Source organism: Aegilops tauschii, chromosome 3 (assembly GCF_002575655.3).
Source record: "Aegilops tauschii subsp. strangulata cultivar AL8/78 chromosome 3, Aet v6.0, whole genome shotgun sequence".
NCBI lineage: Eukaryota > Viridiplantae > Streptophyta > Magnoliopsida > Poales > Poaceae > Aegilops > Aegilops tauschii.
Genome location: NC_053037.3, coordinates 622862182 through 622876819, shown reverse-complemented (window position 1 = coordinate 622876819; position 14638 = coordinate 622862182). Strand labels below are relative to the sequence as shown.

At 44.2% G+C, this 14638-nt stretch overlaps 1 protein-coding gene across 1 annotated transcript; it reads left to right on the top strand.

The window, feature by feature from the left end:
* The first annotated feature begins 11982 nt into the window (after positions 1 to 11982).
* On the top strand, positions 11983 to 14395 carry LOC109778859 (F-box protein At3g07870-like). Its single transcript, XM_040402978.1, has 3 exons — positions 11983 to 12771; positions 12937 to 13062; positions 14324 to 14395. The coding sequence occupies exons 1-3, from the start codon at positions 11983 to 11985 to the stop codon at positions 14393 to 14395; spliced, it is 987 nt and encodes a 328-aa protein (XP_040258912.1).
* The last annotated feature ends 243 nt before the right edge of the window (positions 14396 to 14638 follow it).

Genomic DNA, 14638 nt, shown 5'->3' with positions numbered 1-14638 from the left:
AGATTTTTTGAGCAAATAAAATCCTAGATTATTGGCTAAAATATTTAAGAAATACTTAATCACATTTTAATCAATGAAGAATAAATAATTACAATTAAGAGTAATTCCAAAAAATTGACCCCACATTATGTAGTGGTGATGTAGCAACACATGACACACCACACGTGAACATAATAGTGGTGACGTTCAATCTTATGTGAGGCCGTCTCTACATGACACCTTGTACCAACTGTGGGTCCCACCTACAAGTGGCGTTCAACAATTTTGCAACGCCACCACTATGGTCTTAGTGATGTCGTAGCAAATTTTCCAACGCCTATACTATTTGTACATATAGTGGTGGCGTTGGTTGAAAATGGGGCGCCACCAACTACAGTTGTGGTTAGTCATTTCTCTATTAGTGGTAGATTTGAAACAAATTGTAAACAAATTCAAAAAATTATGTTTTTTGTGTGGCAAACATTGGTGTAATTTTTGAGTTCTTGCAAAGTTTCATTACGAAATGACATTCGTGAAAGTTGTGCCAAAAAAAACAGATGCCCCAAAATTCTTGCGAAAATAGCATTTTGGACTACCAAATTTGTTTTTTCCACGACTTCCACGAATGGCAAGTCTCTTCCAAAAAAAAGAACTTAACTATTGTTCGCAGTGGAATGCACGTACATGTGGAGAAAAAGGAAATCACATTACCATTTGATTTTTCATTTCCATGGCATTAGCAGTCTAGCAGAGCGAGTGAGTGAGTGCGGGGCAAAAAGAAAAAGAGTGATTGATGTGGTGTCGTAGCTGGTGCCTGCCTGGTATTATCCGTTTTGTGTTGTAACAAATTGACAACCTAACTGGGGGTGCAGTTGTCCGTCGAGGGTTTGATTCGTTTTGTGTTGGAGCAAAGTGACATGCAAGAGGTCGTTTTCTTATGTTTCTTGCCGGTCCTTGTTAACTGCAACTAGCACACCTAGCATTGTTGTGTTGTATCTGTCAAAAACGAGAAGTATTCTCTTCGGAGCTAGCTGGCCAATCATCAACAATAAACCGTCCAGCCGTCGAAGGTGATCGATTTATTGGCGATGATGATAAGGACAGTACAATTTAAGTGGGGGATAAGCGAGTGATGTTGATGTTGTTGTCAATTTGTTGTTGGAATTGAGGTACATGCATGGTCCCCTCGCTTGACAATTTGCAAGCACTTTGCATTCGGCCAACCACCCACCTCATGCTCATGCTAGATTCAGTCAAGCCAATATCATTACACTAATACTATCAGTCAAGCCAATCTCCCGGCTGGGCCTGGACCTAGAGCCGTCGCCATCATCGCCGTCGAGCGTCGGCCACCGTCGATCTCTGCGTGCTGCGTGCTCATCAGTCCGGTCACCAGCCTAGCATGCCTGTGTGTACGGCCGTACGGGGCCACATGCATGCCACGTTCGAGATTCCTGTTGGCTTCTTGGCCAGCTATTCCCTCCGCAAACTCCATGGATATATGTAGTTTACTTCCAAAACTGGATTATTGTTTTGATTTGTACTACTTGATGGCTGTTCACATCCATCAGGAGGCACCTGTTTTTAAGAAAGACTCAGGAGCCACCTGATGATAGTGCGTCAGTGCGACACGGTTAAGATGAAAAGCCAAAATTGTTAGAGAGAAATATAGTTTCAGGCGGGTACGTTGTGCGATGCCAAATGTAAGCCCTACATGGTCACATGTTCATTCTTGCCAGCATAACGCAGGCGCACGCCGAGGTGTCAGACGGTTTGGCGGGTTCTCCAGGTTGTAAGATAGCAAAACTTATTCTTCAGGGTATTTCTCGGATATACAATGTTAAAAGGCATTTCTCGGATATACTCAAACTTATTCTTCAGGGTGAAAACCTACAATTTGGTCTCTAGTGGTTGGATCCCATGACGATGGTGCTTGAGCGTCGCTCCCTTCCTGAAGGCGTTGTTATTGAAGAACATTGTTGACCTTGTGGTGTCAAGAGGTCCTTGGTGCGGATATAGTCTTTGTTGTAACTTGTCGATCGTTGTTTGATTGCTTTTTTTTTTCTCACTTAGGCATAACTTTGGTCTTGTATGACTTTATTTTTTACCTGCGTGTTTTTTGTATGTGTTCATTCATATTATTTGTGCGCATCCTAACTATGCAGAGGTAGTGTGCGCTCATTGTGTTTGAATCAAGTCAATAAAAGCCACCCGTCTGAATAAACACATGAAAAACCGGTGCATCATGTATTAAAACAAGCTTGGCCCATGGCTGCCGGTGCAGCGTGGTGGTCAGCCATGGCGCGCGGTGGCGACGGATCTGGGCGCCCCCTGCCCAGATTCGTCCTGCTGTAGTGGCGGCCCGTGGTGTCGCCGGCGCTTGGCTGCGCGTCCGGGGTGGTTCTCCACTCCGGCGTGTGGAGGTGGTCGTCGGCGCGGCGAGTGCGTCGGATCTGGGTGTGGCCAGATCTGTGGTCGGCGTTGTCGGGGTCGGCTTGTTCGGCTGCCGGTGTGCGCGGGCGGTGGGTTCTAGCGCCAGATCTGGCCGCAGTCATCCGGCCCTGATCAGTGGGCTTCTCTCCTGCGGGTTCCTGACGGTGCTGGCGTGGTTGCCGAGACCCTGGCCGCGGGTGAAGTTGGTGGAGGAGATCCAGATTGGGGGAAACCCCTTGGTCGGCCCCGGTCGACCGCGCCGACGACGGCGCTCAAGGGCGCCGCTTTTCTTCTTGGAGACGTCGGTCTATGTCTGCTCCTGCATTTCCCCCCTCTCCGCCTCTCGGGTCAAAACCCTAACTCCGGTGGGTGGCGGCGGCGTCCTTGACGCCGTGACCTTCCTGAAGGCGTCGCCTTGAGGGCTGAGTGGTGGTGGGCACTGTGTGGGTCCTTGACGGTTGCGGTGATTGGCACTACTTCGGGGGAAATCCTAGGATCGGGTTCTTCAGATCGGACGATGGAGGTATTGCGGTGCCGTTTCTCTCAGAGTATCGTTTGTGGAGCAGCGCTAGAAGACACAGGCAGGAGGTGGAGTGGCTCCGTCTTGCACGGAGCTTCGGTGGAATTGTCAAGTCATGCCTGGCCGACAGGTGCTACGCTGAGTCATGCCTGGTTGGCAGGTGCTACGCACGACAACTCTTTCAGAGTCTTCGCGTCTGGACGGACGAGCGCAGGGCGGTGGCGCCGTGGTGGCGTCGATGGATGTCCGGACTGGCAAGGAGGATACGGGTTTATCTCCTGAAGATGGGTCAGTGGTCCGATGAAGATGGCGGCTTCTAAAACATGCGCAGGTGGTGTGCGCTTTAGGTCTGCTGCACCGGTTGTTAGTCCCGATACGTTATGTGGATGGATCAGCGACGACACTGGTTGTTGATATGGGGAGTGAGAGCACTCCTCATTATCGAATTTGTAGGTGTGAGTGATGGCTTCGAGCGATTTGATGTATGTTTATTGTCAGACTTTTGTGGAATAATTAATAAAGATGGCTGCATGCATTGATTGATGTAGAGGCCGGGGGCCCAACCTCCATTTCTAAAAAAAAAGTAACAGCCAAGTTTAGATTTGGTCTCTCGGGCTTGAACGATTCGCCACAAAATCAGTGACATGTACCTAAACAACAAAAAATATTCAAACTGTGCCTTCATACCCAATCATAATGAGAAATGTTAAATTGATATCAAAAGAAAATAGCTAGTTTATATATTTTGTATCCATTTGGTCAAACCATTTAACCTGAAAAAACTCATCAAACTCCAATTAATTCGGAGCAGAGAGATTACTTTATACTGATGCCTCTTCTTCTCTTTACGGACACCTGAAACCATAAAACCATAGATGCATATTGTCGGATGGCTGGCTAGTCGTGATCGATCTGCAGCGGCGAAATGTTGGAAACGATAATGCGCAACAATCATCCTCACTAAACAACAAAGTGTCGACCATATTGCAAGCTTGACTAGTACTTTCTTAAGGTATGATATAATATACTCCCTCCATTCACAGTTATAAGATGTTTTCGATACTTCAATATGAACTACATACGGATTCAAATGAGTAAACAAAAACACTAAAATGTTTGTATATACATCCGATTCGAATAAGAGTTAGAACATCTTATAATAGTGAACACACGCAGTCATATTTACTGCCTCCACCCTGTTTACTTGTCCCCTTTTATGTTGGGTCATATTTTGACCATGATTTTAACTAATAAAATAAATATTATTTGTAAGAAAAATAATATCATTGAAATCTACAGTCAAATAGTGATCCAATAATATAATTTTTAGTGACATGAACTAATATTTCGCTAGTCAAATATGTCATCAAACTTTGACCCAAAAAGTACAAAAATAAAGCACAAAATTAAAACACATAACAGAAAAAAAAACGAGGCTCTGGCAACCCACTCATCTGGGCCGGCCCATCTCGCTCTCCCGCTTAAGCAATTGCTCCTTAGGTCTCGCTAGGAGCGAGACATATCAGCACCCGGCTCTATGTCTTGTTAACTAAGTATTCGCTGCTATAAGGGGCGCTTCTATATTCCGCATTACGCGAGAGAAGGGTGTCGCTCGCTGAAGCGGAATATCCTAACGGACGCAGTGTCGAGCGAACGCACAGAGGCGAGCGACCTAGATAGTACACATGCTACAGTATCCGATTTTGGGTACTTTCTGGAAGGTTCCTGACCAGTTTTGGGAAACTTCCAGAAGGTTCTTGAACCGGTTTTTCACTATTTTTTTCCTGTTTCTTTTTTTTCTTTCTCTTTTTTTCTTCTTTCTTTGTTTTTCTGTTTCTTTATTTCATTTTTCAATTCCTTTTTCTTCCCTTTCTATTTCCTTTTTGTTCTTCAGATTTTCAAATACCTTTCTGTTTCTATTTTCCTTTCTTCTTTTTTCATTTTCATTTTCTTTTTCTTTTCTTCCTTTTTCAAAATATTCAAATTTTGTTTGCCTTTCCATAAAATGTTCTCAAAATTCAAAAATTGTTGTCGTTACACAAAAAAGTCCAAAACTTTCGAAATTAATATAGTGTACCAGACTTCAATTTTTTGGCTCACGTTTTCAAAAATTGTTCGGGATTTTTCAAATTTGTTCTCAATATTCGAAAAAGTTCGCGCTTTAAGAAATTGTTCGCCCTTCCAAATTTGTTTTACGTCTGAAAATGTGTTCTAAAGATTAAAAAAATGTTCATGCCTTTAAAAAAAATTCCGCGCTTCCAAATTTGTTCTCCATTTCAAAATTTGTTCTCAAGATTAAAAAAATGTTCATGTTCGAATTTTGTTCTCGATTACAAAATTTTGTTCTCTAAATTCAAAAAATGTTTGGGATTTTAAAAAGTGTTCATTTTATCAAAACTTTGTAGATTTTCTTCTAAAATTTGGAAAGGGTTCGCTTTTTGAAAAACACATTTTCAAAATAATTTTCGCGTTAGGAATTTGAGAAATGTTCGGATCTACATTACATTTGGCTTCGCGCGCCATGGCAAACCAAGACAGCTTGTCTATTGCGTTGGTTAGGCTCGTTCGTACAAAGATGGTGGTCCCTGTTTCGATCCCTCCCTCGAGCGGAGTTTTATTTGGGATTTTTTCACTGTGTTGCGCTAATGGGGCGGCCCAGCTGCAGACGCGCCTGTGCGTCCGCTCGACAACGCCGCAACGAGTGGCGCATAGTCCGCTGAAGCGCCTACTACTTGCGCGAGGAGATGGCCGGCCTAGTGCGCGGCAGATTGTTTTCTGTTTTGGTTTTTTGCTTTACTTTTTGTACTTTTTTATACACTATATATTACAATACCCTCTTCAAAAAAACATTTGAAAAACGATGTTTAATAAGTATTAAAGAATATTGAACAAGTATTTGAAAATGTTGAAAAAGTATTAAAAAATGTTGAACAAGTGTTTGAAAATGTTGAAACGTATTAAAAAATATTGAACACGTATTTGAAATGTTAAAAAAAGTAATAAAATGTTGAACAAGTATTTGGAAAATGTTGAATAAGTACTAAAAAGTGTTGAGCGAGAACTTGCAAAATGTTGACCAACTATTTGAAAGAAATGTTGAGTAAATATTGAAAATGTTCAACAACTATTTGAAAAATGTTGAATACTTAATAAACAATGTTGAACGAGTATATGAAAAATATGAACATGTGTTTGAAAATGTTGAATAAGTATTTGAAATGTCGAACAAGTATTTGAAAAATGTTGAACAAGCATTCGAAATAAATGTTGATCATGTATATAAAAATATTGAACAAATATTTAAAAAATGTTGAACAAGTGTTTAAAAAATGTTGAACAAGTATTTGAAAAACTGTTGATAACATATATAAGAAGGTAGAATGAAAAAAAAGAATTAAAGGAAAAATGAAAAACCTAAATAGAAAAATAATAAACCAAAAGAAAAAGGAAATGAAAACCCGGGGAAAGATAATAAAAAGCGCAGAAGAAAAGAAGCCAAATAAAACAAAAAAAGGAAAAAATCCTGAAGAAAACCACTCGTATGTTTTAAGTATGGCGCGCCCCTAGTGTTTTCCACGAAATGTACATTATTGGGGTGGCTAGGTCAGCGCGCGATCCTGCCGGAGACCAGGGTTCGACTCCTTCTTCTCCCAACCGCATGCTATAGTGTGAAGTTAGCGCAGGTTTTCCAGGTTTCAAAAGCTTCTAGCATGCATAGTCTCGTCAAGTTTTTATTTTTCATTTTCTCAATCGGATTTATTTTAATTTTTGGATATCTTCTAAAATTTTGGCAATTTTGTTTTTCTAGAATTAATAAATCTGCACAATTAATTTAAACAAGTGGTTACTTTTGATAAAAATGTTCAATTGTAATTTGAGAGTAGTTTTAAAAATACATGAATTTTCTTGAATTTGAGAACAAATTTTTATTTTGTGATTTTTTTGTTGGAAAAGATGCATGATTTTTAAAATTCATGAATATTTTTAAAACCCAAAACATTTTCTTGAAAAAGAAGTTTTTAGAAAACTGAACAAATTTGATAATTCAAGTATACTTTTGTCAATGATTTTTGTTTTTATCATTTTGCGAAAGTTTCGTGAACTTGTTCTGCTGTAGCATTTGTTTTCTGAGAAAGCCGTCCAGCAAACTGGATGGACGTAAAAGAGAACCGTTGCTTACTCCCGGAGCGCTAATGCGCCAACACAGTCATGGGTGCCCTGTTCATCAGCTCTCCTATCGAGGCAAAGAGCATGAAATAGGAGGCCCGGGTACATTTAGAAAACACATTGTACATTCCGCTAATTTTTTTTTGAGGCAACCTCGCAAAGCTTTATTACGTCGTCACAATGTTTACATGGACGAATGAAATGCCTTCGCGCTGGCCTACCCAAACATGGTGGCCAACACTCAAAGTTAAAGCATGCTTTACTAAGTTGTGAGCATCAAAATTTGAGCTCCTGGACTGATAAACTACGTTACAAGAAATAAATGAAGATGCTTATATCTCAACCTCCCTAATCACTGGTCCGTAAGCCGCAGTGCTCCTCCTGCGATCTCATTTGCCACACCCTTGCAATCTGTAGTTGCATGTACTCTTGATGTATGTAAGTCTACTGCAAGATCAAGGCCCTCTCTTATCGCCAAAGCTTCTAGTGTAGCAGGATCTTTGATATGCTTGAAAATAAAAGCCGATGCCCCAAGAAAACTGCCTTCTTGGTCCCTGCATATCGCCGCCACAGCTCCATATCGGCTTCTGCAGCCCACAACCGCATCCACGTCCAGCTTTGCGTAGCCTTCAGGAGGAGCGATCCAGGTCGGATGTTGCATGGTTCCACCCCCTGATGCTTCTATCTTTGGGGCAATGATCTGAAAATCAGCTATATAAGAATTTATGAACCCATGTGTCGTCTGGGGTGACTTGAACAAGCCTTCATACAATGCTTTCCTCCTTGCTCCCCACATGGCCCAAATTGAGACTGAAAACCTAACAAAATCATCAGGTTTTAGCGCTCTCATCATAGCAAATAACCACACTTTGGGGCACTCTTGTTGTTGAGAGCTCAGTTGATCCAAAATGGCCTCCGAAGAAAGCGCCCAAGTGCAGCGCGCCATCGGACAGTTCAGCAGCGCATGTCTCCAAGAATCGGGTGACCCACACAATCCACATGCCCTTGTCGTCGCCATGTTCCTCCTGTGTAAGACGTCCCCCGACGGTATGGAGTGTCGAGCGAGTCGCCACAGAAAAACCTTGATTTTGCTTGGTACCTCAACCTTCCAAATGGCCCTCCATTCCTTGCTTTCCCCCTCATTGGAAGATGGTGTTTCTCGTTCATCAAGCCAGCCCTCTCTATCATATTTAGTTCGAACTAGCATGTGGTATGCAGACCCGACTGAAAAGTTTCCTCGAGGTTCTTCACCCCAGGACCAGAAGTCACCAATTCGTCGTGTGCATAGAGGTATTTTCAATATTGCTTCCGCATCGAACTCGGTAAACACTGCTCGGATCAGCTCCTCTCTCCATGAAGCCGTTGTCGGCTCAATAAGATCAGAAACCATATGTGGCGGGGCTGCAACCAGTGATGCAATCGGTCTCTTGTAGCTTGCTAGTGGGATCCAGTTATGGTCCCAGATCCTGGTAGAGGCTCCATCACCAATTCTTCTAATCACACCTTGAGCCAACACATCTCTTCCATCTAAGATCGCTCTCCAAATCAGAGACGGGTGCGACCCCAACTCGCTCGAAGTAGTGATACATCTGGATAATAAACGGCCTTCAGTAGCCTTGCACTCAGTGAGTCGGTCTCATTCAATAATTTCCATGACTGTCTCGAGAGCAAAGCTAAATTGAAAAGCTCCAGGTCCCTAAGCCCCATTCCTCCCATATGCTTCGGTTTGGTCATGACATCCCACGCTACCCAAGCTGGTTTGCGTTTCCCCCTACTGCTTCCCCACCAGAAGTGGCGAATAATGGATGTGATATTGTCACAAAGTCCCCCTACCAGCCAGATATCTGGGAGTGAGTAGGATAAAAAAACGGCCTCTGGTGAAAAACAGAAAAAATTGATGTGAGCCATCAGATTGGACTTGGATGGCACATATCTTTGTGGAGGGAGTTGTACGCATAACTAACAGAAAAAATTGATGTGAGCCATCAAATTGGACTTGGATGGCACAGATCTTTGTGGAGGGAGTTGTCCGCATAACTACACGCTTCTGTACAAAAAAAACTTCACTTCTAGTTAGTATTTTCTAGCCAATATCGTTCTTCTTCTCCGAAGCGTCAGCACAGCCCTGAAATTCCCCAAACCTAATGGAGGCACAGCCCCTTCAAGTCCCTCTTGCTTGCCGATGGCCGGTGCGACGGCAGTTCAGATCCGTTGCCAAGCTCCTGATGGCCTTGCCCAAGGAGAAAGAAGACTCACACACACTGCACACACTCGGAAGAAAAAACATACAGAGTCTGATGCACACGCACTTGTGCTTACCAAAATAAACAACATGATTACAGAGCTTTATAACACGGCTCATGCACACATACACGGCCAAGCCTAACAGCCTGATCCACTAATACTGCTCCACTACCCGCACTAGCATGCACGGCCTGAGTCACTTCCAAGTCCTGCTTATATGTCCACATCAATATCATCTCTGACTTGACCGCTTGGACTCCACGCAGCACTGGTTCATGGCGTTACCACATCCATGCAGATCAGATCAACCCAACGGCACAGACACTAGTGCCATTGCTAAACATGCATGGTGTCATGCAACACTCGCAACCTGGCACGACAAATCCTGCCATGCACACTACTCTCTAATCTGCATGACTTATTTCAAATAAACTAACACACTAGCTTGGACGACCCAACTAAATGCATAGTGGAAAAACTTAAACATGTCTACTCCTAAAAGGGGAGTCCGTAAGTCATTTTGTTCTTTCGGTCCTCCCTCCCATCGATCGGTAGAAGGACCTCCCCCACCGATTTTTCTGGCCCCACCCATCTGGTTTTTTCGATACAGTTTTTCCTTCCCCACTAATCATTGTTTTGTTTCCGAAGACCCCATATATATCAACCGATCCCTCCCTGACCTACACATTCCTTGCAAAATTCATAACGGAATAAATCTTCAATATTTACTTGCCTTGGCGCATTCATAACATAATCAATCTTCTATCCCTCCCCATTATTAACTTATTATTTCATGTACATGTATGAGGCGTGTATTGTTGTAACTGTATCCTACATTCTAGGATCAGCCTGCCCACTCCATGACTTGGCCTGCATGCCACTCTTCACAGAGACACTGGGATGCCGCCATATGTACATTGTAACTCCTGTTTATCGATCAATACATTGTGTGCTGCGAGCTATTCTTCCTCTATCTTGGTATCTGACTCCATGCATGGCCTTCGAGGACATCTTCGGAGAGCTTCCTTCCTCGGCTGCCGCCGCCTCCACTCCCCAGTCCTCCCCTCCTGGGACCTCTCATCCCCTCTCCAACACCATCCCTGCTACCACATCTGCCCTCTCCACCATGGTTACGCCGCTTGCTTCCCTCCCTCTCAACCAATTCCTCCTCAATTTTCATCAGGACCACTTCTCCAATCATATCAAGTTCAAACTTGATCCAGCCCAGAACAATTACGTGAAGTGGCGCATGTTCTTCACCAATCATATCAAGAATTTAAAAAATGTTAAATTCATATAGAAAAAATATTGACCATGCATTAGAAAAATGTAATAGACATATACCAAAAATGTACAATCACTACAAGAAAATATATCATTTGCCACCAGATATTTTGTCACCAAGCGGTTTGGTGGCTGAAGATGTACTAATTGCAACCAGCTAATTAGTTCTTTGGTGACCATAGGCCTATGTGGTGTACACTCACGACTTTGTATCCAGTGGAGAAATAGCAACCAAGGACTAATATGCAAAAGGGCAAGTCACATTCCTAGCGTCTCCCCCAAATCCCCCAAATCAGATCGTCCCTGGCGGCGGCCGACACGTTCCTTGGTGGCGGCGGCAGGCTGACTCGTTCCTGCCGGCGGAGGGGGCGGCGGAAGGCGGAGGGCGCACTCCTCGCGGCGGCTGGCGTGTTCCTCGCGGCAGAAGAGAGGGGCCTCTTCCTTGCGGCAGCGGCGGGCATGTTCCTTGTCTGAATTTTGTTAGTCATATTTAGTTGGTGCCTATTGATACAACATTTAGTGACCAGGATTCGTAATGTTGGTCGCTCAATATCTATAGCGACTAGACTATAGCCGCCACGAAGCGACCAAGTAGTATTGTAGCAGTAGATCAGTAGCGACCAATTTTGTACTTTTAGCAACCAACCACCTTGGTGGCTAAAACTCACATATCTAGTAGTGAATGTGTATGAAAAAAAAGTAGACATAAAAAATATAATTAAAACGGAAAAAACAAAGAAAATAAAAACCAAAGAAAACAGTGCAACATAATGAAAACAGAAAAAACGAGGAAGAAATAAATAAAACTGATGAAAAGCAAGCATGATAGAAAATGAAGAAAGAACGAAATGAAAAATAAAGAAAACTAATAAAAAAAGAAATAAAAACAAAAAAGGTGAAAACCTGAAAAGGAAAAAAGAAATCCAAAGAAACACAAAGAAAAAACATGAAAAAAAATAAAACCAAGAAACTGGTGAAGAAACAGAGAAACTAGAAAGAAAAAGAAAAAAAAATGAAGCGAACGAGCAAAGGGAATGCAAGAAGCGACAGCGTGCGAGCTAACGAAATGCACTGAAAATGACCGGCCCAGTACAGTGGCGCGTAGCGAAAAGCGAGATATAGTGTTTGCGGGTTGATCGCGGTACTGATCGTGACTTCACACATGGGCTTGGACGTGTCGTGATGGGTAATCACCAGACGAGACTGATTTCGTTTCCGGTTAAGATTCTGCTCCAACCATGGAATTAAGTGCCAACGCCTCCGGCAACAAAGTCTCAAGAAACGGCCGGAACGGATCCGAGGAAACAGGCCTAATATAACATCGGAGACCTGAGCTGAGAGCCACCGCGGTTGCGATGGAGGACATCCCAACGGAGCTTGTGGTGGAGATCCTGTTGCGGCTCCCATGGACCTCGCGCAGGCGGCTGCGCCTAGTCTGCCGGTCTTGGCGCGACCTCGTCCACCAGCGCACGACGGAGATGCAGCAGTGCCGCGACGCCGTGCCGCTTGTCGTCACCACGGAGTCCGCATATGTTCTCGACGTCGACGGCCACGACCCCGAGACCTCCATACCTCGACCTCGAGAGCTCTGGACCGGCCACTTGGATGTGTACAAGCATATGGAGGTGGTGGGCGTCTGCAACGGCGTGCTCTGCCTGTGCGACAACGCCAAGCCCGGCGGCGCCATCACTCTTGTCAACCCGGCGACCGGCGACACCCTTGCGCTCCCGCCGATCCCGCGCCACGGCCTGTTCAGGCGCTACAACTCGCGGCGCACCGACAGGAGCTGGCACCAGGCCTACAGCTTCGGGTACCACCACGGTACGGGGCACTACAAGGTGGTGCACGTCCCGTGCTTCTTCAAGACCAAGGACACGGTGCAAATGTTCACGGTAGGGGAGGCGTCGTGGAGGGAGGTTGCAGCACCTAACACGAAATGCAAACTAGACGCCGGTGTCATCAGCGTAAACGGGGTCTCGTACTGGGTCACCGAGGGATCGCAGGAGAAAATAATATCTTTTGACCTCAAGAGTGAGCGGGTGAAACCCACAAAGCCATTGCCCATGCCGGCCATGCCCATCTGCCACTTGACGGAGGTGCAGCGCAGGCTGAGCACCATAGCTATCGGCGGATACATGATCAAGGTATCGTTGCCGTTTTCTAAATCGAGTCACGTAAACTTACCAAAACCGTTTATAAGTGCTTTTTAAATATCTGTCTCATATAGGCTATGGCCACACGTATATGTGCATGTACATAATGTATTTCATCCGTAAGAGTTGCCTTCACTCAATTATGATTTCTTATAGGTGTGGATTCTTGAGAGCACCGGAAATGAGCAGGCCTGGATCTATCAATATAGTTTGAGTGCTTCACTTGGGGCGGAGCACCAGCTGACACGTCCAAACTTCATTCTTGGTGAGTATGTCCTAACCGTTAGTGGACAAGGCCAAAAACTGTTCCAGTGGTACCTGCATACGCCGTACAATTATAAGACAAGGTCAGAGGGCGAGGCAGTCCACGACCACTATTGTTCTCAAAGGGTGTTAGTTCCCAAGATAAGAGGCCATATTTGTAGGACATTCGCATACATCACGACAACGGAGGCGTTGAGTGTTTATAGGCTTTGGTGACCAAATATATAAATGGATTTTCAAGTAATAAGAATAGCACATATGTTAACGCTGCCTACTAGTTCTTTATTTGTATAGATTCTATAGCTGTTGTGTTGTTATTCGTTTGAGACTGAATTAATTTCGAAGCACTAACTATCAAGGTTGAGTTCTCTCTTGAATGGCTCATTTTTTTGGTTGCCATTTTCTCAATGGTGCACTTATGAGCGGCAGTTGCAATTGGGCATCACTACGATCAGATCATAGCAATGCCCAAATGCAAGCTACTGATCATGGCAGTTGCAGGTGGGTATTGCTATATGATCAGATCATAGAAATGTCGAACTACACCTGCAATGATCGGTGCAACTTGGCACTTGCAATTGGGCACATTTTCACATTTGTCCATGGGTGATCATGTATGCATATTTGTCCTACTATTTATAGCATGCATATATTGATTATGCTCACAGCAATAACCTAGCAACTATACTGATCACAGAAACAACCTAGCAACCATTCTGATTATAGCAACACCCTAAGTAGCATTGTGATCATAGCAAGAACAACCTAGCAAGTAGTCTGAGCAATGCAAGACCATAACTACCAAAATAGTAACGTAATGCAGGAAGAACAACCTAGCAAGCAGTCTGAGCAATGCAATAATGTAACTACCAATCTAGCATTGTCATCATAGAAAGCACAACCTAGTAAGCTCTCTCTGAGCAGACACGTATAATGGATGAAATTGATTCGATTTTAATTATGGGTCTGAATCCAATCGGATCGGATGAAAAATAACCTAACGGTGCGTGCCTACGAGGAACAAATTGCTTATCGCCTGCGCCGGAGCGATTGTCGCTAGAGAGACCCGCGGCAATGGACCAAACCCCGGCGGAACCAAGGGTCCGAACGACGCGGATGAACCAGCCATTGCAGGGCCCAATCCGAGGGCCCTGCCATTGCCTCACTTCTCCTTGCCACACACTCGGTGTAGGAAAAAGGGTGCCACCATAGAGGCTCCGGCCACGCTTCCCTCGGCTTTGTTTGTGTTTTTTCATTCAGTATATTTTTCTTTTTCCAGTGCTTTGTTGGTGTTGAGAAGAAGAAAAAATCAACAACAACTCGAGATGTTTTGTCAGTGTCGGTCATGTGAGCAGAAGGTGCAACACCCTGGCCCATGAGCTAGCTAGCTATAGAGGCAAGGCAGCATGGTGGTCTTCGGCTCATTGCCAGGGTCCCGGACAGGCTTATGACAGTGATGCAGGATGAATGTACTCCTACCACTTGAGTATCCTGTATACTAGAGTATCTCAAAAAAAAAAACCAACAACAACTCGAGATCGAGAAAACGAGGAACCGTGCGGGCGTGCAAAGGAAGGAAGAAAAGGACAAAGGA

What these genes read in the sequence shown, in the direction of transcription:
- LOC109778859 (XM_040402978.1), top strand. Translation starts at nt 11,983, where the DNA reads ATGGAGGACATCCCAACGGAGCTTGTGGTGGAGATCCTGTTGCGGCTC. An exon ending in TCGGCGGATACATGATCAAG is followed by an intron (nt 12,772 to 12,936) that starts GTATCGTTGCCG and finishes GATTTCTTATAG; the next exon opens with GTGTGGATTCTTGAGAGCAC. An exon ending in TTGGTGAGTATGTCCTAACC is followed by an intron (nt 13,063 to 14,323) that starts GTTAGTGGACAA and finishes TTCTTTTTCCAG; the next exon opens with TGCTTTGTTGGTGTTGAGAA.